General features: G+C 43.0%; 4 protein-coding genes across 16 annotated transcripts; 1 reads left to right on the top strand and 3 right to left on the bottom strand.

Moving 5' to 3' along the window:
• Positions 1-3344: 3344 nt before the first annotated feature.
• On the bottom strand, positions 3345-13616 carry LOC100830567 (protein farnesyltransferase/geranylgeranyltransferase type-1 subunit alpha). 5 transcript variants are annotated; one of them, XM_014902722.2, is made up of 7 exons: positions 13360-13616; positions 13022-13061; positions 6624-6894; positions 5668-5777; positions 4499-4619; positions 4248-4343; positions 3345-4046 (listed from the first exon to the last, which is right to left on the bottom strand). In XM_014902722.2, the coding sequence occupies exons 1-7, from the start codon at positions 13580-13582 to the stop codon at positions 3624-3626; spliced, it is 1284 nt and encodes a 427-aa protein (XP_014758208.1). In that variant the 5' UTR covers positions 13583-13616; the 3' UTR covers positions 3345-3623. The 5 variants fall into 5 exon arrangements, with proteins under 5 accessions (XP_014758208.1, XP_014758209.1, XP_003578436.1 ...); XM_014902723.2 differs by lacking the exon at positions 13360-13616 and adding an exon at positions 13219-13325 and having other exon boundaries at positions 6624-6902; XM_003578388.4 differs by having other exon boundaries at positions 3356-4046; positions 6624-6902; positions 13360-13455.
• A 26-nt stretch (positions 13617-13642) lies between these two features.
• Positions 13643-18759, bottom strand: LOC100830260. Of its 4 annotated transcripts, none has more exons than XM_024462838.1 (9): positions 17208-17600; positions 17018-17101; positions 16513-16668; positions 16319-16381; positions 16040-16106; positions 15861-15961; positions 15212-15256; positions 14223-14696; positions 13643-14052 (listed from the first exon to the last, which is right to left on the bottom strand). In XM_024462838.1, the coding sequence occupies exons 3-9, from the start codon at positions 16651-16653 to the stop codon at positions 13882-13884; spliced, it is 1062 nt and encodes a 353-aa protein (XP_024318606.1). In that variant the 5' UTR covers positions 16654-16668; positions 17018-17101; positions 17208-17600; the 3' UTR covers positions 13643-13881. The 4 variants fall into 4 exon arrangements, with proteins under 4 accessions (XP_024318606.1, XP_010238357.1, XP_010238358.1 ...); XM_010240055.3 differs by having other exon boundaries at positions 16513-16672; positions 17208-17598; XM_010240056.3 differs by lacking the exons at positions 17018-17101; positions 17208-17600 and adding an exon at positions 18631-18759 and having other exon boundaries at positions 16513-16672.
• LOC100829958 (calcium-dependent protein kinase 22) lies at positions 17662-21189 on the top strand. Its single transcript, XM_003578386.4, has 8 exons — positions 17662-18300; positions 18404-18527; positions 18655-18798; positions 18922-19074; positions 19256-19371; positions 19463-19630; positions 20135-20365; positions 20771-21189. The coding sequence occupies exons 1-8, from the start codon at positions 17662-17664 to the stop codon at positions 20891-20893; spliced, it is 1698 nt and encodes a 565-aa protein (XP_003578434.1). The 3' UTR covers positions 20894-21189.
• Positions 19101-26199, bottom strand: LOC100823913 (glycine oxidase). 6 transcript variants are annotated; one of them, XR_002965989.1, is made up of 11 exons: positions 25769-26199; positions 25533-25685; positions 24968-25182; positions 24813-24883; positions 24424-24583; positions 23476-23668; positions 23002-23157; positions 22771-22859; positions 22237-22447; positions 21779-21872; positions 19101-19592 (listed from the first exon to the last, which is right to left on the bottom strand). XR_002965989.1 is itself a non-coding variant. In XM_010240057.3 (10 exons), the coding sequence occupies exons 1-10, from the start codon at positions 26070-26072 to the stop codon at positions 19588-19590; spliced, it is 1440 nt and encodes a 479-aa protein (XP_010238359.1). In that variant the 5' UTR covers positions 26073-26198; the 3' UTR covers positions 19101-19587. The 6 variants fall into 6 exon arrangements, 4 of the variants coding, with proteins under 4 accessions (XP_010238359.1, XP_003576729.1, XP_024318602.1 ...); XR_002965990.1 differs by lacking the exon at positions 19101-19592 and adding an exon at positions 21169-21397; XM_010240057.3 differs by lacking the exon at positions 22237-22447 and having other exon boundaries at positions 25769-26198.
• Positions 26200-26545: the final 346 nt, after the last annotated feature.

Below are 26545 nucleotides of genomic sequence, written 5' to 3'. Positions count from 1 at the left end.
GGTTGCATCATGTTGTTGCTTTTTTGCGGAAAAATTGTTGGTGAAAGAACTAGCCTCTGGCATTTGATTGTGGTCTTGTAGATGTTCAAGCAGGTTCATTTGCCATCGACAGCATTCCTGAGGATCATGCTTTTGGCCCTGTTTTATATGTTCTTCACAGCATTCTGTTCTTGTTTTTCTCCACTTTGCCCTTGGGTGGCATGAACTGTTATAGTTAGTTCATGCATGAGAATTGCACAACACAGTACCTGTTCACACTTCAAAATTTCACATCGAGGCCAGTGATTCAGAAATTCGAAAATAGTATATTACATCATGTTGTTGCTTTTCTGTGAAAGATTGGTGATGAAAGATGGCATCTGATTGCAGTCTTGTAGATGATGTTCAGGCAGGTTCACTTGCCACTGACAACATTCCTGAGGATCATGCTTTGGCCATGTTCTACAAGGCATTCTGTATTTCTGTTCTTGTTTTACTCCATCCATTATGTGTCCTGATAATCTTTGCCCTCCGGCGACATAAACAAGTTGTTCAGGCGTGAGAATTGCGCTGTACAGTACTGTTCATACCTGCCTGACATTTTTCACATACCAGAACTACAAATGGAGCATCTGAAACGCAGATGCTAGATAAAATGACGGGTTTTTGTTGAGAGCCTAGTTTTCCAAAAATTCGGAGAGAGCACTAGCCAGCCCATGCTTTTTTTTTCCCATGCTAGTCGGTGTGCAGAAACCAATTGGGGGTGTACAGAGCCTGAGATCACATAATTGACACCACAGCTTTATCGTCATGGAATATTTGAATGATGATCAGGGTGTATCACAATATATATTAATAAACAGTGAAAGTACAAAAATACCATGAGGAGCAACCTCAGGGAGGGTAAAATAGCTTCTCTTTTTTTTTGGAGAGAGGAAGGGAGGGTAAAATAGCTAGACAAGCAACAAGACAATTATGTTTCTCGGGAAGTTTGATTCAATGTTGTACTGGCTACCCCTTTTTTCAGCCGATTTCAGGAGTTTAATTAGGCAACTCTTTGTCAGGTATGTCCTGTTCTTTGTCTTCCTCTGCCTTCTTCTGAAGCTCAAATATCATACTGGCTGCTGGAGAGCACCTCGCCCTATGCGGGGTCATATGACGGCAACCATTGGTGCTGAAGTCAAAATCTGGGCCTACGAGACGTACACGAGCATCGAACATTCCTAAAAAGATCAAGGAAAAGGACCAGTAAAAATGTGTTCGAAACAATGTGTTAGAGCTATTAAGAGAGAAGATGATAGTCAATCAGTTAACATTTGACAGTTCTGGTTATTGCTAGCTGCAGATCTATTCATTACTTGACAAGTAATTGTAATGGCCAGAGGTGACCTACGGCAGTGCCTATAGGGGTGCATATATATATATATATATATGTATATGTATATATATATCTTAGGTAACCATCCATCAAACCATGACACTAATTAAGCCTAACCAACACATAACAACGGCACATGAGTAAACAAACAAGTGATCAATTTGGACCTTGAAAACTCATATAGAAATAACTCATATAGAAATTACTAGATCACTTGTTTGTTTACTAGAAACAACTCACATAACAATGACGAGTACTAGAAATGTGGAACTCATATAGAAATAACTTGCCAAAATTTGGCAGAACTTTGGGCATGCGATTTGTTCGCCACACTTCACAGCGGACGATTTTATCCACCATGAAGAGCATGTCATACCACACTGTTAACATAATAAATTAGAAATGTACGACTACCAACTTAACACGCCCACAATATTTGACACAAAACCTTAGCGATTATCAATTTTAACAAAACCTTAGCGATGAGAGTAAAGAGGCGGGTTCGGCGGCGGAGAGGAAGGGGCGGTCGAAGCAAGGAGAGAGAGAGAGAGAGGGAAAAGAAGGGCCGCGACGTGTGCGGTAGTTCGTCCACCCTGTGGACGAACACCAATGAGAGAACAATATAGTATGGGCCCTAAATTTTTGTTGTCCCCTAGGAGGTCGCACTTGTTACCCCGGTCGAGGCCCTCAATCCACGTCTAACCTCCAAACTACTGAATCTAGCTAGGAATGCATTTCAGAAGAAGCAACCCAAAATGACAAGACTTAAAATGGAACTTTAAGATTTTGCAATGTAAGATTTTCATGTGAGAGTGCATCCTTCGAGTTTGCTACCACTAGAGAACACCATGCCATACCTTCAACCTTTATGGTGAATTTGTGATTCGTGTTGTAAAGAGTTGCCAGGAGCGGTATGAATGTTGTGGAAATCAGAGACAACCGGGTAGGTTGACGTGTATGGTTGCAAATGCTTACGAATCGAAAATCTGCCACCTCGAGTTCACATATTGAATGATCAAGTTAGAGACGTTATATGCTAATGTGTAGTTGCAGGAGACAAGAGGGAGCGTTACTAAAGTCTATAGGGTGACGAGGCCAACCATAAGGGAAAAAATCATTGAAGGTGGAGGGTTCAAGGAGGACCGAGGAGGAGAAGGGGAGGAGGGTCAGGGGATTAGTTGGTGAGAGAAACTAGACCAATTTGATATCTCCTTTGTATTCTCTCCATTGCAAGAAAGAGAACATATTAGTTTCTGTTTTTTTCCCAAAGAAAAAAGCCGGTCAAGGAGGAGGGAAAATTTCCGTGTCATGGTCGTTGGCTTCGCGTGAGCTTATTTGCTTTTAGGAAACAAGACATCGATTCCTAAATCTGGGGAAGAGGAGAGAGAAAATAGGAAATAAAATAGAGCGGTTTTATCTTCTTTTAGGAAATGGTATCAGTTTTTAACAATTAACAACCATTTTAGGAAACCTACTGAAGATGCTCTTAAGCATTATGGGATTTACACTTTACTACACCGCATAGGCGGAGCTTAGTTTAGAGAAATTTGGCAAAACACATTTCTTTGTATTTTGCCTCCAATGCACAGCTTTCGTTTTCTTTCCTCGATGAAATAGCATTTTCTTATTATTAGTTATAGGCCACATTTTCTGTCTGGATCCACGTGTCAGAATTATCTGGACGCAAATACTGTTTTTGGGGGTACACCGTAGACCGATTAATATTGATTTGATCGAACCGTTTTGTCTCTACAGGCAGGGAAGGGCAGCCGTCACCGCACGAGACCATCGACGCCTCCCGCCCACCCCCATCCACCGTACGAGGCCGCCGCCGCCCTTCCCGACGAGTTTGTCAAATTTCCTCAGTTAACAATGTATTCCTCCGATTCATAAAAAGGATCGTCCATTTAGTAAAAAATTTATACTAAATGAGCGACACTTTTATGGATCGAAGTACTAACTAATAGTTGAAATAAGAAGCAAGATGTAAGTCTTCGAAACAAAGGGAACCTGAATTATGCTGTCAAAAAAAAAGGAAACCTGAATTAAGAAGAAGAAAAAAGAACTGTTGAACACATGATTGGCACATCAGTTTTATGCTAGCAACATGTACCTATCGCAGTACATCATAAAAGGTAAAATTGGTACATATGTTGCCCCGCGCATGATCACATGAAAGGTTTTTCATGCACTCTGTCCACCCCTTAAATTGAGTTTGCATCACACTAATCGTGTGGAACTGTTTTCGTCTGAACTTTTCAGATGTCTAAGAAAGAGTGGTTCTGTACCATGACCAATAGCTTATCCGCAGGGGATCGCATTTCTGCAGGATTGAGCAGACAGCAGTTGCAAGATCAACATGCGACGTTTCAGGATCACAGTTTTCCATTGATTCTATAGTTCCTTTAAGTTCATCTGAAGGCTGCAAGCCCATGCGAAGAAGATCGACCAGCAAGCTCAAAGCAAATATGCAGGTCGAATCATCTTTCAGGACCTTTAGGCAAACATCAGAAATGCGGCGATCAGCCACCGGCAAGTAATTATCACCCTTATATAAACCTTTTAGGTATCTCCAGGGGCTTTCGTTCCGTGGGTTCGCCATAATAGCCTCAACTGTGTAATCCACTTCTGAGTCACGCATTGCCACAAGGCCCCCAAGAAGTGGTGAACTTGTTATTACAAGGTATCTCTGTTGCAAAAAGACATTTAACATACTTCAGTGCAAGCTGAACTGATTTTAGTTTGTTAGCAGATAAGGGCACTCATGAGGCAGGATGGTATGACAAAATCAAGGCAGGATGATCAATGAAACTCAAGATGATAGCAAGGAATCTAAGACTGAAATAGCATATTGCACAAAAGCAGATCCAAAGAAGGACAAGCAAATGACCTGATTCCAAGCTGAATTATTGAAGACATCTTCCTCAAGCAGCTGGTTGCAGTACTGCAGTTCACTCTCCCATCCACCCAATGCTTGAAGAACCCACTGCATCCATTATAGCAAAGCAATTTCATTATTACAACCTAGATTCTCTCGACACTACATGGCCTTTCTTAGTAAAGTATACTACGACGAAGTAACGAGCTTAAAGGACATCAACAGCAAACTTGTGCTGAACATCGAGAGGAGATATTGCATACCTGCCTATGGGACCAAGCATGATAATTTTTAGCATCAATAGCAAGCATCTTCCTTGTAAATTCATGTTCACTATTTGCAGCATCTGGCCCTAATTTCTCAGCAAGCCATCTCTTGTGATGCCTGAGGGGGAAAGCCATCCCTGGATGGTTAGTTGGAACTTTCCAATAAAGAAAGAGGTATAAAGTTTGAATCATGAAAAGCTAATAATATAATGCAGGAAACCTCTCTTGCAGCAATGCGACAGCAAACAGCCATACCACATATGCCCGATAGCCCTCACATATTATCCCTTAAAAACAATATGCCCCATGAATCTGATATGGGGATACATTTATCCCCAACTCTCTACTTTTTTATTAAAATAATTTGGGAATTTGGGATACAATGCAGATATTCTGGGATACTGGGGGATGTACAGTGGGCCAGTAAAAACTCTATCCATAAACCATTTTAAGCCCAGTTTGATGGATAGGTATAAAAACTATGGAGCAATAAACTTAGAGGAGAAGATACCCTGGCCTGCTGCCCTCCTCTGCCCAATGCCTTCTCTCTGAGGTGCCAGGAGAAGTTGGATGGTCACTGCTGTCTGGATCTTACATGACGGAGGTCACCACATGCCTCCATCCAACCCTTGTCTTCTCCATCTTTGCACTCAATACCTCTCTGGCTCTCCCCTCCCCCATAGCTGCTTGTTGTGTGCCGATGCTTCTTGCTCTGTTGAATGTTGACATTAATGCCTTGCTTACTTGCTGCTTGTTGATTTGGCAAGTGAAGGGACAAGGGAGGAATGGTATCTATGCAAAGCAGCAAGGCTAGCTAGTTATGCTCGCGATAACCCCAAACAACTTTTCTTTTTGGAATACTACTCCCTCCTTTCCATTTTATAGGGCGGATGATTTTTTTGCCGTTTTTCCGATTTGCATGCACCAAGAACGCCTATTACCATGCATGAGAAAGCATCTAACTAATTCTCTTCAAAACACTAACTTGGTATACACACAACAATTCATCCCCTTATAAAATGGAGAGGGAGTACCATTTTGCCTATCCCCGTACAGTGGAACATAGCTGATAACTCATGCAAAACTCCACAGCCACCAAATAGGACATCAGTTTCTTGTCAAACACTAAATGTAATATAAGTTCATTACATGGACATGGGACTCACCAGACTTGGTAATTTTTTGGATTACTTTCAGCAATTTGGTCAACAAAATTCATTTCCTGCAGTAAATCAGTATCCAGTGCCTCCAGAACAAGACGCCTGAAATGCCACACCTATCAAACCAAAACAGTACATGGAGTTAACAAAAAAGAGGATTGACCAGCATCAGAACTTAAAAAGAAAATCCGCTGCACTAGCTACAAAACCACGGCAAAGTATACAGATTGAGCCTTTCTGATCGAAATAAAACTCTAATCACATTCCCCTTTCTATCCTAAACTATATCAGGAGCTGCAAGACTCAAATGGCTAAACATTTAGTCAGAATCTTCTTTCTAAATTCAGCTCCACCGTTTTCTCTAAGACAATGCTACATGCCCATAGCTGGATCGCTGTGACATCCTGGCCCAAGCTTAATAGGATTGATAGACTATCCATATTAACAAGATGCATCTTCTTTTCCAGAAGCTCATCTCGATAGAACCTCTTGGTTAAGCATGCTTGGCCGGGAGCAATATTGGGATGGGTGACCTCCTAGAGAGTTTACCTGGGTGCACACGAGTGAGAACAAAGTGCGCGGGGAAGACTTGTGTTGGTCTGTGGGGCCAGTATAGAGCCTACAGAGCTGCCAGGAATAACTGCTACGGGCCCGGGGTGGCTGGAGTGTTACAATGGCCCTCCGCATAAGCTCGACCATATACAAGAACTATTGCTCCTTTACTAATTCGAAGCCTCATGTATCATAATTAAGGACTGGAATTGTACTGGATCAGAGACTGTTTCCAATTTCCATCATATCCAGTTAACCTCAACCCCAGCATCACAGTTATACTTTTTACTTAACAAACCGAGTATTACCAAACAATTGAAACTCCATGGTAAAATTCCACGTTGCCATCCCAAAATAAATTTCATCAGCTTGACTAAAACTAAGAAAAGAGAGATTATTAACAGACTTACAGTGTAGTTGCCAGGGTTGAAGTGAATGGCCTCAGCAGTGAAGTGGAGAGCACGGGGGCTCCGCTCGCCGGCAGAGTAGAGGGCACGGAAGTAGTCCATGACCTCACGGAAGTCGTCACGGTAGGAAATGGAGACCACAGGGCAGGGACCGTCATCCTGCCCTACTGGCACCACATCCGCTAGCTCCGGTCGCTGGCTCGGCGGCACCCACTTGTTGGTGCCCTCCTCCTCCCCCGACGACGATCCCATGGATAGACACCTTACTGTATTCCTTGATTCCTTCAGCAAATAGTAATGCTCTTGTGAGAGAGAGAGAGAGATGGAAAGGGATAGAGATTTCAGTTTTCCCCTTGTTTTTTTTCTGTTAAAAAATTGCGATGGTTATACTAGATTTTTTTTTGCGAGGGTTATACTACAAAAACAATTGCGAGGGTTATACTACAAAATTGAGAAGGGCATAGCAAGAAAAAAAATTCTACAGGCCTCACAGGGCTTCCATGAGACCCCTCCCCAAATTTAGTGATTTTCAAATTTCATTCTGTTTTCATTAAGATTTCACTTCAGTTTCACCAAGATTTTCAAATTTTATTAATATTTCATTTCGATTGTGAAACCGGAGTGAAATTTCAGTGAAAAAACAAATTTCATTAATCTTTCATTCCAGTTTCACTAAAAATTGCCTCTGTAAGGCCATGTCCCATAGAATTTATTTCCGCATAGCAATCAGGCATCACAGCACAAAAAACTCTTAATGTCCATGCCCCTCTTTTGTTCGCAGTCTGTGGGACCAGATCATGCTATCACATCGACTGCTTGGCTTGAGAGTCGGCACATGGAGTCCTGAAACTTCTTTTTGGGCCAGAATCATGAATATGGGTGCAATCAGAGTGAACACAGTCAGATACTGCTATCTCTTATGCCATATTTGTCAGATCTCTCTTATGCCATATTTGCTTTCACCTTATTTTTTCCTTGAATATGGCGTAGGTGCAGATAGTACCGGATATGAATAATTGTAGAATTTGGCATGGTACTTACTGGGGTGTCACCTCAAAAGCAGAATTCATATAACACGCAGATAGAACATAGGCGCATATCACGCCCAACCAGGCGCCCAACAATGTATGCGTATACCAAAAATGCATCGATGATTCAAGGGAAAATTGGCCAAGGGACACTGTTAGTTTGCGGTCTTGGCCCAAACACACTGTCCGATTGTGGATTTGCCCAGTACCATTACAATTTTCAGGGCATTTGCTGAAACACACCGCCCGTCTAAAAAAGAAAAGTCTTGTGAAATTACAGCCTTAATCCCTTCTCTTCTTCCATTACAACCCGGCGGTGAGCGTCACCGTGTTCAGGTTCCTCCAGCAGCACATCCTGTACTGCAAGATGAAGACACGGCGGCGGCGCCGTCCACATTCTATCCTCACTTGACCATACTCATACGTGATTTTTTTTGGCTAGGTAGATTGAGTAATTATGATACTTTAGATCTGTAACATAGATGCAAGTAGATCAATTATTGTTAATTAGGTGCAGCAGTTGATTGATTTATTGATCTAAAGTGTTCAATCTGTGTGGCACATTTTAGTGAACTTTTTAGATCAATCAAATTCAAGTCTCGTGTGCCAAGAATATTTGCCGAAATTTGTTCTTGACCATCACATGAACAAAGATATGATGAACCTGATCGGGATCCCAACTAAATAAGATGCACCACTTGGAGGCTTAATTGAACCAGAACAACAAAAAGGCAAAGAGCGAGGGTCAGATCTAAGCCCGCCTGCAGATGCAGATATTGTAATTTCACAAGACTTTTCTTTTTTGGACGGGCGGTGTGTTTCAGCAAATGACCCAAAAATTGTAATGGTACTGGGCAAATCCACAATCGGGCAGTGTGTTCGGGCAAAGACCACAAAATAACGGTGTCCCCTGGCCAATCTCCCCATGATTCAATATGCATCATTGGAACAGGACAATTCAACCGGCGTACAAAACCAGAGGAATACTTAGCACGTGGTCGTGGAGATCGCATCTTATCAGAGAACAGATGGACCTGTTACCTTGTTGATCGTCTTCTAGGAGAAAATCACATTTTAACATGTGCGCACCGGGAACAAGGGGTAGGATGAGGGGGTCCAATGTTGCATACCTTGCCGATCCAGCGAGGATGGGGATCCACCGGCGCCTGCCTGTGTGTCCCGCGTGGGCTGGAGCCGGAGCCTGGAGACTGTAGTCCAAGCGAGATGCGGCGTGGAGTGGCCAGGGGAGCGCGGGGAGGTGCGGAGAGCCGATGTGAGCAGGCAGCAACAAGCGGCGCTAGGGGAGCACGGGGAGGGGCGAGAGGCGGCCGGCGGCCCACGGCAGGGTCGGCGTGTGGACCAGGCGTCGAGTCGTCGATAACTCGCTCGGTCTTTTTGAGGACTTCATTATTTCTTTGGGAAACTTGGAGACTTGGGTCGTTGAGCACGGGCTGGACTCGGGCCAGCGGGTGCGGGGTGAGGGGTCGGGAGATGAACAGGGGCAAGCAGGATGGAATTTGTGGCGAGGATCACAGGTTTACAGTCAATGGCACAATGTTATGTCTCAATATAACATCTTCTAGGTTTGTTCAAAGTCAAGAAAATTAAAAATTGATCAAATTTATGAAAAATAACCAAAATCTATAACTTTGAATTAGTTTTATTAAATCAGTCATGATCTATATCCTCCTTGTATATTTCTTTTATTGTAAATATTAATATATTTTTCTATAAACTTGGTCAAACTTGAAGAAATTTGATTTAGAACACCTTTTTTTTTAAAGTGGGTTGTGTATTAGCAGGAAATAAAGTTTTGGTTACAATCATGCATAAACAGGTCACCTGCAAAACACCACTACACAACACACTACGAGCCCAATTAGCAAGGCCATGAGCCACCTCGTTGTCGGTCCTGTTGATCTTCCGGAAAGTGATACCCGGGTCAAAGTTCTTGAAACAATTTGATAGCTTCTATAATGCCGCAGAGTTGTGAGCGATTCGACTCCAGGCTGTTTATAGCATTGATCACAGAAACACAGTCATTTTCAACAATGGCTGGGAGATTGGAGAGGGACCTGACGAGCTTGGTTCCCTCAAGGCAAGCGATCGCCTCTGCCACCTCTGCACTCGGGCAATCCGTAACCTGGTTCCAGGCTGAGGCGGTGACACAGCCATGAAGGTCTCTAATCAACATTTTTATATTTACGAACGGAGGGAGTATTTGTTTTCTATATTTTAAATTTCTAAATATTGGAAGGGTGGAGGACAAACAATGGATAAAGAACACGGTAGTCAACGATGGAATCACGACAGGTCACGTAGAGTATTCTGAGGAGATATTAGGTTTTTACGTTTACCATAAAGAAGACGTAGATGAACTTTTCTTGGATCGAATTAGATTGGGCAACATAGTAACATAAAAGAAAATCAGACGTGTACGAAAACAAGGATATTTGCAAGACGTACATGAGAAAAGTCACAACACTTGGACACACAATATAGGATCTAACTTTGAGGATGTCCATCAAATGCATTGGTGAAAGTGGTCTGTAACTTAGACACTCAATCCCATTAACATTCAAGCTGACAGAGCTCAAGAATTAGCAAATTCATTTGGCTGCCAAATTGGCTCTCTGCCTTTCACATATCTTGGATTGCCAATGGGTAACACAAAACCTAAGATTGAAGATTTCCTGCCTATGATTCAAAGAGTTGAGAAAAGATTATCATGCTTCTCTAGCATGCTTTCTTATGGGGTAGGCTTCAGTTGGTTAATTCGGTCTTATCATCCTTGCCCACTTTTTATATGAGTACATTCACTCTGCCTATTGGTGTGATTAACCAGATTGATAAATACAGACGCCACGGCTTATGGAGGGGGCAGGACATCACCAAAAAAAAAAACCTCCCCTAGCTGCTTGGGAAATGGTTTGTAGACCAAAATATGAGGGATGACTTGGCATTAAGAACCTGGCTGGCCAGAATAAAGCTTATCATGAAAAATGTTCACAAGTTTCGTAACCATGCTGATCTTCCTTGGGTACACCTGGTCTGGAGCTGCATTATCCCGCCATAGGGCTACTCCTATGAATACCTCATTCTGGTGGAAAGACTCACTTAAACTGATGGACTTTTATAAGAGAAATGCTAGATGCATTATTCACAGTGGTACATCTGTTCGTTTCTGGAAAGATAAGTGGTCAGATAATATCTAGGAGCTGCAGTGGCCACAACTCTTTTCTTTTGCCCTTTGATCAGAGCATGATTGTGGCTGATATCTCTGAATGCAATGATCTTCCATCACTGTTTGCACTGCCTCTGTCTACTGATGCCTACCTCCAGTTCCAGGACATGACTCAGCTTGTCCATCTGATTAATGTTGATCATCAACATGACATCTGGGACATTAGAACCATGCCTAAAGGTTATAGCACTACTGCCGCCTATGATCTCTTTGTGGATCACATTGACATCCCTTGTACATTCATGTGGATTTGGAATTCCTGCTGCCAGCTCAAACACAAAGTTTTCATCTGGCTCTTGCTTATTAACAGGCTTAACACTAGAGCTATGCTTCAGCAGAAGAATTTCTTTCTACCTTCCTATGCATGCATTCTCTGTCAGGGAGCACAGAGTGAGTCCAGGGATCATCTATTCTTTCGGTGCCCATTCTCATTAACTTGTTGGAGATACATTTGCCCCCAGTTTGTACCTCATATGAATGTTCATCAGAATATTCAAGCACTGAAAGAGCACCTTATGGTCCCTTTTCATATGGAGATTACCACTCTGGTATGCTGGAGTATCTGGAAGGTGAGAGATGATTATATCTTCAAGAATATCAGGCCATCCCTTTATAGATGCAACCAAATTTTCAAAGATGAGCTTAACCTAGTCTTTCATAGAGCTAGGAGAAAGAAATATAGCCAGTTTGCTAACTGGATTGCTAATTTTAGATAGATTGACTGATAATTTCCCATTATCAGATTGTACATATTTTGACATTATTTTAATATATTTGCAGTAGATCATTGATCTATTGTTTCCCAAAAAAAAACCTAGACACTCAATGAAAAAAATAGTTGAGAAGTGTTTTCATTTACCCACCCAAGCCCAGTTGCGTGCAACATGTGTCAAGCACACAATTGGTTTGGATAACACACATGTCATGCGCAGGAGCTCATAGGGCACCTGCCCGAGAAGGGCAACCCTCTTTTTTCTAGAGTTTCTAAAAGAAATAAACTAGCGAACCATGCTTAATAAATAAATATGTATAATTGAATGTACAACTCCCAACAAGTATCACCCTTTTTTTCACTGTGAGATCCATCTTGGAGACTAGAAAATGTATTCACCGGCAAGTAGTTTCTTGGAGTCTAGAAAATGTATTCATCGGCAAGTACTTTATTGCGTTGAGACTAATTGACACATTCAAGCCACCATAAAAAAAGTTGGTACTAGATTGCCGTGTTGTCAGGTAGAGCGAGCTTTAACCAGTTGGCCGTGAATCATAGAGCATACTTATTAGTTATGTTAATCACATTCAATGCAAGCAATCACAGTAATGGATGAGGCATCCACGATAAATGAATGTTAATCACATTTACGGCATTCACGATAAATGGATGTTAATGACATTCAATGCAAGCAGTCACAGGAAATGGCGAGACATCCACGATAAATGAATGTTAATCACATTCTATCCAATCGTTTGCAGTAAATTAATCATGCACTTGTGTGAGTCATCTACCACCTATGGACGAACTAATGAACTACTAGGCAACCAACTAGACCGAATCAAAAAGCAATGAGGAATGGTGGATGCGAGGGTGGTATAGCCCTCCAGTGATAGAGACATTATCCTTCTCAGAAAATGTAAATGCATTGTTTGGATGTAGGTATTGAAGAGAGGAATTGAATTGAGATGGGAATTCCAAATCTGTGTGGTATTGGAATTGGCCTCCAATTCTAAAGCTATTGTTTGGATGTGCATGGTATTGCTTGTTGGAATCAAAGGGTGGGATCCAATTCCAAATCATGTTTGGATGTACAAACTAAGGGTGCTTAATTTCTCAAACTATATATGGACACTAATTTTCAGAGTATAGATGGACACTAATTTTCAGAGTATAGATGGACACTAAATTTCAGAACAAGAAGCAACACCATCACAGTACACAAACAGCAAAATGTGAATTAATTTCTCAAACTATATATGGACACTAGATTTCAGAGTGTAGATGGACACTAATTTTCAGTGTAGATGGACACTAAATTTCAGAACAAGAAGCAACACCATCACAGTACACAAACAGCAAACTCAGAGCAACAAAATCATATGCCAGATCTAAAAAGAAAACATGAAGATCATACCTCCAATCGGCCTCGCGTGATACCACTTCTCCAGGAAATTCTGCAATTTAAACAGATCTAACCATTAGCCCCAAAAAGATTGAAGTTTTGGGCTGCAGCTAGAAGGGGAGGATTCAGAAGGAATCGAAGGGGAAGAGGAGGGCCTGGGAGAGGCCGGCTTGGGGAGATGCATGCGGAGGTGGCCAACCTCGGCCTACCTGTTAGCCGCCGCCGTAGTTCCGCCCCCACCGCCGTTCTGCTCCCGTCGTCGACCTAGGGTTGGAGGGGAGGGACGGCCGAGGGAGGACATTGACTCGGAGGAGAAGGGCCAGGGAGGAGGAAGGTGGGGAGGGGAGTACCTGCGTCGCCGCCGCTGGAATCGCCGGGTCTCGTCTCTGCTCTCCTCCCGCGCTCCCTCGATCGACTGTGTCTATATGCGCTCTGTTCGAAGCGGTACGCGGGAGCCCAGGGAAAACCGAGGGAAACCCCTCCCAATTCCAGGGAAAACCGAGGGAAAACCCAAACACTGGAATTGAGGTTTCCAAATTCTATATGGTCAATTCCAAGGCCCAATTCATACATCCAAACATAGTGTTGTACATTTTGATAAATATGTTTAATCAACAATTACAAATGTCCATCTATATCAAATTCTCAACCTTAAATATTCACGAAACTTGTAAACATTGTTACGCCACATAATTTGCAATAGCATGAATCCAGGGATTCCAGTTTCCAGAGCAGCATGCATTCGACATGATAATAACATACTCCTGGAGAAAAAAATGGCAAACGATGTGCAGAAATTGGTCGGAATTGTAAGTTATATACAGAAGTACAGAACTGACGGCTCATTCAGCTTCAGCTCCACGGGCGATGAACTATTTAGAGAAGAATTTCCAAATCTCCCTCTCAGGAGGTTCCGCAGCAAGGTGTGCGCCGAAGGCGCCCTCTTCGTCAACCAATACCCGAAGCTGCCGCACTGCGCTACTCGAACCAATGTAGTTCTTTCTTGCGGCAAGATACATCACTCCATATGGTGGCCGCAGGCACTGCAAGGGCAAGAACAGCAGGATGAGTGGTAAGGCTAAGCAGGTTTTGTTTTGAGGTAGTTGGCACAGATCCACATTAAACTAGTAAACTGTCCGTAATTGGTATCTCATGACAAGAATTTTCCTGATGAAGTTGCATTAAGAATGATGCTAGAAATTTACTAACCAACCTTTTTTATGAGAGAATAGAGGTTCTGAAGAGAGTTTGCAGAGTAAGGGATATCGTTGAGTAACAATATGTCGTATCCACCACCATCTCCAATGCTGGCTTCATTTCCCCTCTCCCAAGCACGGCTACCTGATAATTTTCTCGACCGCCTTGATGAAGTTTCATGGCAGATATTGTTCCCATCCTGGCTGCTACAGCCATCCAAAAAGTCATCATCGCAGAACCCTAGTCCTACAACTGGTGATGAATCAACCTCTTCCTCCTGTATCACTGACAGGACCGTGTGAAGCTCCTCCCATTCCCCAGCGTAGAAATGAATATCTTGAGGCGACTGTTGCCACGATGGAGTAAGAGGGCTTCCTTGTTGGTGAATCTGTTTGTCTCGAGCTTGCTCAAGATTTGCAAGTACATTTGGTATTGTTCTGCATCTTATAATTTCAGCACTGGGATCCTGAAAATGCACCGTCGAAGCTCCCTAAAAATGTTTGAAAGAAGAATATTACAAACATAAATAGATAGCTATTTTTTGAAAACAACGATAGCCATTGTTAATGCCGAACACCGGGTACGGCTAGGTATAACTTTCTGCAAGGATGCAACAATAGAGGACAGAAATACTCCCTCCATTTCAAATTATAAGATGTTAAAGCTTTGTCCTAAGTCAAACTTTTTAAAATTTGACCAAGATATAGAAATATACCAATATCAAATAAGAACACTATGAACATATATATCATGGCGGATTTAATAAAACTAATTTAGTGTTGTAGATGTTGGTAGATTTTTCTATAAACTTGGCCAAACTTAAAGAAATCTGACTTAGGACAAAGCTGGAACATCTTATAATTTGGAACAGAGGGAGTACTTAGATAGATGAAGTCACTATGGTAAATGACTTGGATTGAAGGCAAGAGAAATCTGAAGTTACATGTACCATGTTCTGTAAAATTAGTACAATTAATAAAGATAAATCATGGATAGTTGCAGTACCTTCAGGCAAGAAAATATCCCTGGAAGACCATATCCGCAGCCCAGCTGTATCAGAAAAAATAATATAAATAAAAGTCTGCCAAAGAACCACAAATTGATCAAAGTAATGTCAATATATATGTTATGCATCTGAGGATCTAAAGAAACAGACAAGAAAATAGCTACATGGAGGAACTTTGAACAATACTGTGCACATTGATGAAACAACTCATATCGAAGACAACACATGCCAACCAAATTTAAGCTTGTACTGGATGAGAGGGCAGTAAGTGACACTGAGCTTATGTCCAAGTCCAACAACCAAGGAGAATGAGTAGGTGTTGGTGCAAATACACGACTAATGAAAAGAACCTACATTGGTCCAGAAACATTTATTCTTCACAGACTTACATATTTATTCTACTTATTATATGTGTAGGCTGCAGCCTTCGCAGTGCTGCATAAATATATCGATTTAAAGACGATATTAACAAATAAATGGACTCGATGCTGTACAGACTTTGTGGAACTTGTGCCATTCACAGTGCTCCATATGAGAAATCAGTTTAAGGAAGGACAATAACAAACAAACAGCAAGTGCTATATACTAAATGCATGAGAATAGCTTTACCAGAAGCACCACATATGTAAAGCAAAGCTAGAGTTGTACCTCTAAAACCCGCTTGCTTCTGAATGTCAAGAGTCCATCGCGGATTTCATTCTTAAGGGCATTTATTAGCTCAAGTGAACTCTCACAGCATTTCAAGGGCCCTAGTGCAAAAAATAATTAATCCCAGATCTTCACCTCTCCAGGTAGAATGATATAACTGATGGGAGTATTACACTTACCTTCACCCTTTGGGGTTGCAATATCTGATCTAGATAGACCAACAATATCAACAACACTGAACTTCCCCTAAAACCAGTTTAAAACATAGAATAATCCCATATTAGTGAAGGGGCAAAGATTAGGATATGAAACAGTTCTGTCCTATCCAGAGAAGAGAACTGTTTCCAGTGATCAGTCTATCGACAAATAGACACTATAATTAAACCATAATTCCAGAAATCATCCACGGTCAACCGCAAAACAAGTATCTAAGTAGAGGAGTAGGAAAAAGCTATCACCTTGAATATATTCATGCCATGCATTTCAATATTGTCACCCGCATACTTATATGGATGAACAATCTGCAAAACAATGCCAACTTAGTCAGCAGACAACGAAATCATTTTCATCGTGATATGTTCTCAGCATGCAGAAGAACCAAGCAACGATGACAGTGTAACTTCACCATGAACAAGAAATGAAAACAAACAACCTTTGAGGGGACGATCTCGACTGCTGGTGACGGTAGGTGTGATTGGTCCCTCTCGGGCACGACGTTGATGCAGTGAGCTGCAGCCTTGTCATTAGACATGAAGCCGGCGAGGCACTGGGAGAGCAGTGACGGCGGCCGCATTGCCTTACTTCTGGTCTGTCTGAGACGGTGGAAATAATTGTAAATGCTGTCAGGCTAAAACTTATTGCTTCAAGGCGTTTGGAACATGACAAATCAAGAATGGGGGCGAAAGTAAAAAAAAAGAAAAAGATAGACACTACCACTGATTAAACATCACAACTTTATCAATGACATCCCACATAGCCACACCCCATCAGCCCATCTTTTATCGTCTAAAAAAGTATCAGCCGTAGGGTACCCAAAATAGAGGGAAAATCAGAAACGAACCTCTAACCCCCATTACACGAACAAAAGATGGTGAACCAAGCAACAGCAAGTGCCGACATCGCAAGACAAGATTAAGAAGGGAGGTTGAAGCTTTTACCTAATTGAACGCAAGATCTGACCCCCCCAGATGACGAAGAAAACACAGGAGTGGGGCGCGGGGGTCCAAAATCTAAACAGAATCCTGAAGACCAACTTTCTCGAGATTACAATTAGAAGGAGCCAAGAGCTAGCAGCGAAAAAACAAGAAAAGAAACCTAATCAACAGAAGGAAAGAAGAAGTTAGTTACTTAGTTCATCTCTTCGTGGAGGAAAAGATGCGTTGAGCTGAGCGTGTTGCTCCCCGCACTGGCGCAGTCTGACAGTCTAACTCCAGGACCTTTGAAGGAAGAGCCACCAATATACGACGTAATTACGAAAATGCCACTGCCATCTCCAGTCGGGCCAACAACACAAGGCCTTAGGTGATAATGGGCGCCCGGCCCGCTTGCTCAGTCCGTACGACGACAGGGTTGCCACGTAAGCAGTGGCTCGCGCGCGCCGCGACCGAGACCAGCGGCCAGCCAACCAAGCAGGCCGCCCTCGACCGCTGGCCGGCTTTCCCTCCTTCCCGCGCCGCGCGAGGGCGCGCACACACAGAGGCCGGGACGCAGGAACCGCGCCCGAACCGACCAAAGCCCGGCGGAGGCGCGCGCTTGCGCGGAGGGAAAAGGCAAGCGCCCGCGGCGTCCGGCGGGGGGCGCCATGGGCGGTTGCTACTCCGTCATCGCGGCCTCCAGGATGCTGAACCGCAGGCGCGCCGCCATCCTCCCCCTGGGAAGCGGCGACGAGCAGATGGCCGGCGGCGGCTGCTCCCCCGCTAACGACAACGACAGCAGCAGCAAGAAGAAGCAGCGGATCAGGGGATTAAGGTGGAGGAGGAGCACCGCCATCCTGGGCGCCCTCGACGACGGCGCCGGCGACAGCCAGGCGGGGCCGGGGTCGTGTCAGTGCTTCTCGAAGCGGTACAGGCTGGGCGCGGAGCTGGGGCGCGGGGAGTTCGGGGTGACGCGGCGGTGCGTGGACGCGGCGACGGGCGAGGCGCTGGCGTGCAAGACCATCCGGAGGAAGCGGCTGCGGCGGGGCGCGGACGCCGAGGACGTGCGGCGCGAGGTGGAGATCCTGCGGCGCCTGTCCGGTGTCGGTGTCGGTGGCGCCGGAGGCTCGGGCGAAGGAGAAGGCGTGGTGGTGCGGCTCCGGGAGGCGTGCGAGGACGGCAAGGGCGTGCACCTCGTCATGGAGCTCTGCGAGGGCGGCGAGCTCTTCGACCGCATCTTCGCGCGGGGGCACTACACCGAGCGCGCCGCCGCCAAGATCGGCCGGACCATCGCCGAGGTCGTGCAGGTAATTAATTAAGATTAAACCAAACCTCGTCGTCCATGCAACACCTGAAGCCGTTCTTGTTTCGTGACATCGCTGCGCGAATTGGTGGTGCTGGTGTATGCAGCTGTGCCACGAGAACGGCGTGATGCACAGGGACCTCAAGCCGGAGAACTTCCTGTTCGCCAACAAGTCCGAGGACTCCTGTCTCAAGGCAATCGACTTTGGCCTCTCAGTCTTCTTCAAGCCAGGTTCGTTCAAGCAACATACCCCCCAAAATGAGAACCCATGCAAGGGGAACCTTTCCAATCTTTCCATGTTGCAACGGAAGAAGGCATTGCTCTCTAGTCTTACCTGCGTGGGTCTTGGCCTCTGCAGGAGATCGGTTCACGGAAGTGGTCGGCAGCGGGTTCTACATGGCGCCGGAGGTCCTCATGAGAAGCTACGGCCCGGAGGCGGATGTGTGGAGCGCCGGTGTCATCATCTACATCCTCCTGTGCGGAGTCCCTCCTTTCTGGGGAGGTGGTGCATGCTTGCTTAACCCTTCACTGTCTTCAGCATGATTGATTGCCTGTTTCTACGGACACTTCCAGAGTTACAGGTTTCTCCTGTGCTAATGGTCTTTTATGTTCCACCAAAGTGCAGACACAGATGAACGAATTGCAGAGTCGATAATCCAGGGTGGGATCAATTTCCAGAAGGAGCCATGGCCCAAGGTCTCCCTGACTGCGAAGGACCTTGTCAAGAAGATGCTTGACCCAAATCCTTCTACCCGGTTGACGGCAAAGGAAGTCCTTGGTAATGACAACATGCTGTGTTTCCAGTTCACAGACAAACACGGTGCATTCATAATCCACATGCAGACATACTGGAAGTTTGCTACAAATTTGTTTTGTTCTTGATATTATTGAAAAACGTGGAGACTAGTGATGCACAGGGAATAGCATTACGTACTGAAGAGTTTTCTCATACAAAACAGAGCATCCATGGATCAAGAATGCCGATAAGGCTCCAAATGTGTCGCTCGGAGAGCTTGTTCGATCCAGGCTGAAGCAATTCTCATCCATGAACAAGTTCAAAAAGAAGGCACTTGGTGTAAGTTGCACAGAACTGGGGCATTATTGTTCTTAATTTCTTTCCAGTGCGATGTACTTTGATGTGAACCGTTTCCCTATGATTAACCAAGATCGTTGCCAAGAATTTACCGGTGGAGGAGATCAACAACTACACTCAGATGTTCCATACGATGGACAAGGACAAGAACGGTAGTTTGACGCTTGAGGAGCTCAAGGAGGGCCTCTGGATAAATGGTCATCCTGTTCCAGAGACGGAGATACATATGCTGTTAGAGGCTGTGAGTACCTACTATATGCACTTACCATCTTTTTTGCACTTATATGACAAAGTAGGTAAGATGATTAGGATAGCAGAAACTAGGTTACAGCAAATTAAGTGGAGGCTGCAGAAATACAGCAAAAAATGTTATGGGAGATCTATAGTATGCCACTGCAAAGCGCTCTGGTTCCGGGATATGCCACCACTAAGTTCTGCTCTCTTTTTTAATAACCCTGCTAACTTGTTTTTTCAGATGATATCAGAAGGCATGAAAAGATGAAAAATACCCTTCTCGCCCTTTTGAAGGGGTGTTTTCATTTATAGTGGTATTTGAACAATTGCAGCAAGTTAGCAGTGACAGTTTTCAAAAGAGGAACTCTGTAGGGCATGTTTCAGAATCATGTACTTCGCAGTGGCATATTATCTAAACTTCCCAGTTATGGCACGAGTATTAAATGCAAATGCAACCAAGTACTACTCCAAGTCTATAGAGTATGTTCTAACATACTTTCTTCCTTTCCAGGGTGACATAGATGGTAATGGCACATTAGACTGCGAGGAGTTTGTAACAGTCTTACTTCACATAAAAAAGATGAGCAACGAGGAGTACCTACCTAAAGCTTTCAAATACTTTGACAAAGATGGGGATGGATTTATTGAAATGGAAGAGTTGATGGAGGCTTTAGCTGATGATGAACTAGGCCCTAATGAGCAAGTGGTTAAAGATATTATATGTGATGTTGACACGGATAAGGTCAGTTAAGAAAACAAACTAATCCAAAGATCCGATCACTTAATGTCGTGCCATGCTGTATTTTAAAAAGGTGGACCTGACCGATTCTGAATCCTGAAACTGTAGACAACATGAATCCATCATCTCAAATGAACTAAGGTAGTTTTAATGGCTGGATCTTTTACCCTAAACCCCAATTTTGAATTCTGAAGTTCTAGACAACACGAATTCATTTCGAATGTAAATCAACAACAATCCCCATAACTTGCTAAAATGTCAGCACAGTTTACCTAGTTCTAGTATAAAGAGAAATCCAGGACGCAACCGTAACTTACTTGTTGCTGCCATCTATGGGGGTTTCCGATCTGTATTACACAAGCACGTTCTTCTATATGATAACTGACATTTTATATGTATATGCAACAGGATGGTCGCATTAGTTATCATGAGTTTGAAGTGATGATGATATCTGGATCAGACTGGAGGAATGCTTCTCGGCGGTTCTCAAGAGCAAATTTCAGCTCCCTTAGTTACAAGCTGTGCCAATGATATTTACGATGCCAGCAGCAGTTACCCACTGAGTGCATCGACTAAAGAGCAAGCATCAATGGACGACCAAGTCTAAAATCAGACTACCGGGTTTTGGAGGACACTAGGGTGAAAGGATAGCCTATAACCCAGTTGTGTGGATGAAAAAGTTCCTCAAGCAGCAAACCCTATGGCATTGTCCTTTTGTACTGGAAACAAAATGTTTCCCACCTAGGATACATACTAATGGCCTTAGCTACTAACAGATGTAAGGGAAGAGCCAGCATGCAATTCACTTACAAAATTTTGACATTTTATTACGATGTCAAACTTTAAAGGAGTTGAATCCAATACAAACCAAAATTTAATTGATTCAAAATAGAAGTGTAGTTAAAAAAATGCAGTTTGATCTACATTACGAGTTGCCAAAAGGAAGCATAGTGATTTCCATCCACCAAATTTTGTGCAATAAACTGATAACAGCATGCAGTGCTGCAATGACCTACTATGAGAAGTCCAGAAGAACTGCCAGTTAAACATTAAGATGAAATAATTAGGGCAACAGCCTCCATCTGGAAGCTAAGCTAAATTATGTTGGTTTGTACAGTAGTTATTTAGTTCCCTGTCCAAAAACATAATGACCTATTTGTAATAAATAGTGTCACCTTGAAAACTGTTAAGGCGTGAAATAACAATCCTAATTTGAGATTATGTGCAGTGCAGACATGAAAAAAATGGCATGATGCTGAACCATAGAAGCAATTTTTGTCTCCTTTAAAACTATCTGTCAAGGCCTGAAATATCAACCCTAATTTGAGACCATGTTAAAGACATAAAAAAAATGTGGAACCATACGTGCATTTTTTTTGCAAAAGAAGAATTTGCCACAATACTTATCAGAATCACCTGAAAATCTGTTTTCAATGGAGAAAGGTGTGAAATCCACTCTTCCAGGATTATCAATAATCATATCCGTGACCATTTCAGCAGTACCTAATGCCTGGAGTAAAATTGGCACAAGAAGAAAATCAATTTTTGTAACTTCTAAAAGAAGGAAAATAGCAGTACAATTTATCTCTACAGTTAAGAATGTGAATCTACAACACTACTAATTGTATTCAGTCAACCATATCAAGTAGTAGCTGTTTATTACTATTCTATTCAATCATGGATGCAGGTCATTTTCAGAGAGTGAAACACAGTTCAATATTTCCTTGCACAAAAGGAAAGATGTTTAACAAACAAATTACATATCTTTATCTAAATTTTAAAATAAAATAAAAATATCAAGTTAAATAAAGTATGTACTCCAGTCCAGATAAAATGTGTACTCATCATTGCTAGGGTCCAAAATTTTGCATCACCTGATTTAAGCTATCTGTAGGTAGGTTGGTTCAGAGTGCCAATATTAGCAAGTAAATGGCACATAATCGAAGGAGATAAAGCTTGATCATGCATGACAAGAAAATGCCCTTAGCCTTTAGCTTTATTCTGCTCTCTAGATGGCACCAGCATTTGCTACTCCCATCTTATGCATATGGAAACCCAAAAGTTGGACCTCATCACAGTGAAGGGCTGAAAAGAAAAGCAGCATGCATGATTACATCTAATTCCATCCATCTCAGATGGAATATGCTGCCCACATGCTGGGTCGTTCAACTACCATATGTCATCTCTTATAAGTACAAAATAATACAATCAGTCTAGCACAACTAAGAACTACTAATCTTCACAATGAATAGGAACATGCCCAGGATAGGAGTTGGGATGGCACTAGTTTTTCTACAGCTCCTGTTATCCATGAGTATGAGGATGTTTTAAGCTCAGATGCTTAACTAAACGGAAAGCACAAAGAACAGAAAAACAGTAACCTGAGCAGGTTTGCACAATGGACTTACCAAAGCAAGTCCACTTCCTTCATGTCCTGTTGCAATCAAAACATTTGACAGATCCGGAACAAAGCCAATAACTGGCTTTCCATCAGGCACTGAAACAGACGTGACATATGTCTCCATTAGTATAAACTGATCACCCGCAAAAAGAGTATAAACTGATAACATTACATCCAATGACCTTTGAGGCTACATGATCTTATCTTTGCGTGTTGTTCTAAAATGAAAGGGGCTTACTATAAGGACGGTGCCCGACTCTGATATCTGTGTTCTGCTCAATATCAAGATGAACATTGGTCAATGCAGGAAAGAACTCCCCTGCACGGTCCCAAATACACTTAAGTATAGACCTGTCAACCTCCCTCGAAAATCCTTTAAACTCTCGGCTGCTACCTGTAAAATACAAATGTGGTGATGATCAAGGATTTAAAATTTTCTACTCCCTCCGTCTAATATTAAGTGACTCAAATTTGTCCAAATATGAATGTATCTATACACAAAAAACGTCTCGCTACATGTAATATTTCGTCACTTAATACGGGACGGAGGGAGTAACATAGTTGATGAAAGTTGAATGGAAAAGGATTCTTGTCTGAACAAAAAAATATTTCCTGAGAAAAAGTTGTTCTGCTCATCCGCAATGTTTTCTGGAACTTCCCAAAACGGTTGGTAAAAGGTGGAACAAAGGGATGAGTTTGCTACTTTGATTACCTAGAACCAAATTGCCCTTCGTATCTAATGTTGCAGTCATTGATATGGATAAATCATCATGCTCATCTTCATTGGATTTTGACGACAAGGGTACGCTATTTAACTTAACATCTTGATGGTCAACATATCCTAGCTCCATTATGCCATGACTGAGCTTAAGCTTGTCGAATTTCTCCAACACAAGCAGATGACCCTGAAATGGATAATGCAATATTAAGACCAAAATGTGAATAATAATACATTTGGGAATAAACGAATGTCAACAGTTTAACTGTTAGCTAGAGTGAGAATGTCATTTCGGTAGGCTCGTTTTGGTTGTTGGCTGCATCCCTAGCATGTGCAAACCAGTGGCGGAGCTACAAGGAAATTCTTCATAGGTCCCTACATATTTACACAATCAGCTATGTATTTTTGTGTTTTAGCCCTTCCTAATAAATAAATTTTCTTCTCTGGCCCTCCTTATACTTATTTTCTGCCTCCGCCCCTGGTGCAAACAGTGTGTTGCAGGAACTTTTATTTATGAAGCAGATACAAATGATTTGATATCATAACGAAGATAGTGAAGTATCCAACAGTGTCACCAAATGTGCTCTATAGTAGAGATCACTTAAGTTTGCTATGTTATGTAAATAAAATGTATTCAGAAAAAGATACTCCCTCCGTCCCATAATTCTTGTCTCAAATTTGCCCCAAAATGGATGTATCTATTGCTAAAAAGTGTCTAGATACATGTAATATTTCGACAAGAATTATGGGACGGAGGGAGTAACATAAATAATGCATGTTTTTGTTCAATTCCACATTGTACTTACCATATTAAGGAACATGTGATGAGATTTTATATGGAAAACATATGATAATTTGTACTGTGAAAGTATCAGAAAGATCAATCAATTTTTTTTTTTCATATCGAAGGTTAACCTGAGAAATTTTAAAAATATCATGTACCTTTCGTGGTTTGACAGGAATATCCAATGTGGAATTTGGTCCTAGGAAATTATGCAATAACGAACGAGTCCAAGCACCAGAAGCAACCACAATAGCTTTTCTGCCATATAATATGTTCTTAGAAGTTTGGACAGCTTCAACTCTTCCAGTAACCTCTGATCTACATAAAATAATATCAACATCAGTAATGCACAAAAACAGAAATGGCCTTGCCATAACTGAAAAGGCATCCTAACAAATAAACAAACGCATGGCTGTCAAGATAATTATATAAAGCTACTCTTATGTAATTCCACTAGCTACTTCAAAAAAAAAGAATTCACTACTCTGATAGGCGAAAAATGCTTGTTAACCAACAAATGTTTTCTGAAAAGAGGAGCCCTTGGTACCTTATCAATGACATGGCAGGATCATTGTAGAGCGCCATATATCTCCCTTCTGGGGAATATGAGCTATTAATCTAATCAAACAAAATGTTACGATTTGTGCGAGATTTTGTCTAATGGCATATAAAATAGAAGAATCAAAATAATACACAAGAAACCTTTTCAATCGAAGACACGGCTCGGAATGCATCAATCTGGCGGTCTTTAGGCAAGAGCATAGCACCACCTTCATTTCCGACAGAGAGTGCGGGTTCTAATAAACGCAATGAAGAAGCAGACAAACACTCCGCATGTACGCCTGCCTGACAGAAAACCTTGGTCTTCTCCTCCAGTGTAGCCAGCTCTTCAGAGGTTCTTCCAACTAATAAGCTCCCTTAACAAAACTATGTGCGATTAGACAAAATGGAGCATATACATCTCGTTGAACAAGCATAGTCGATTCAAGTACCATATAAGTGCAGCTACAATAGCATCGGACATCATTAAGCATGAAGTCCAAAGTAATCTTAATTAACTTTAGTCCTCAAATCTACTGGACCATGTATAGGAGATGCCATTAACCTTATACCGCCATTCCTAGTCTGAAGCGTACTGCTATTATGGTTATATTCCACTGCTCACTAAGCCATAGTTGGTTACTAGTATTTGAGGGGGAGAAATCAGAAATCCCCAATTTGATCACAATGAGTCAACGACGTGTCGATCACTCTCACACGGTTTTACCTGTCTTCATCCAGCCCAGACTCTCACGCGCACCTCCGCCGCCGAGGCCATCCATCTCGTCCGCGAGCTCCTCCCACAGCTGCTTGCTCCGCACCGCCAGCTCCCACGTGTCACTCCCAGGCGTCCGGTGCGACATCCATACGTACCCCTGCCCTGCAGCACCGCCGAGCGCCAATAAAATCCCCATGGGATGCACCATACATAAGCGCTGGTTCGTGAAGGAGAAGGGTGGATACCTGCGCCGGTGGCGCCTGAGCACGGGACGGCGGCGTCGGCGACGGCGACGGAGAGCGGGGTGTTGAGGAGGAGGTGGCGGGCGATGGAGAGCCCGACGATCCCGGCACCCACAACGACCACGTCATGGTGTGAGGTTGAGACGGAGGCGGAGGCAGAGGGCTGGGATCTGAGAGCCGGGAACGGACGCCGCCACCGCCGCCGTTGGAGGCAGACGGCGAAGGGGTGCGCGATAGAGGACGGGTAAGCGGAGGAGAAGGGCGTGGGCTTGGGGTTTGGAGCGGTGGAGAAGGCGATGGCGGCCATCGGAAGCGGAGAAGAGAGGAGAGGCGATCAGGCGATGAAACTGCTGGAGTGCTGGTGACTGGTGAGCGGAGCGCACGGCGACAGAGTGGAGAGGCGGGCAGACCGAGGAAGGAGGGAGTGGCGGGTCAACGGTCCTCGTTTTATAACCAGATGCTGGCGCACGGCCCCACATAGTCAGTCAGACAGAGCCACGTTTTTTTCATACGACCCATCTGCCGGCTCCCACTATGAAAAGTTCCGCAAAATTTCATTAAAAAAAGGGAGCAAAATCCTCAAACGAAAATGAAAAAGAAAAGAAGTAAATAAGTGGCGTTTCATACCTTTTGCCCAAAAGTGAAACTTTGACTGCGAATATTATTTTAAAATTCAAATATTTAGATTGCATATTTGGAAATCATATGTACTATGTATTTTCTCGAAAAGTATTTTGAGCTTTTTTATGCATATGATATAGGAGTAGTAGATATAGTAGT

This window comes from Brachypodium distachyon, chromosome 4 (genome assembly GCF_000005505.3).
Source record: "Brachypodium distachyon strain Bd21 chromosome 4, Brachypodium_distachyon_v3.0, whole genome shotgun sequence".
Classification (NCBI taxonomy): Eukaryota; Viridiplantae; Streptophyta; class Magnoliopsida; order Poales; family Poaceae; genus Brachypodium; species Brachypodium distachyon.
The sequence above is the reverse complement of the archived record's forward strand: the minus strand, read 5'-3'. Positions and strand labels throughout refer to the sequence as shown.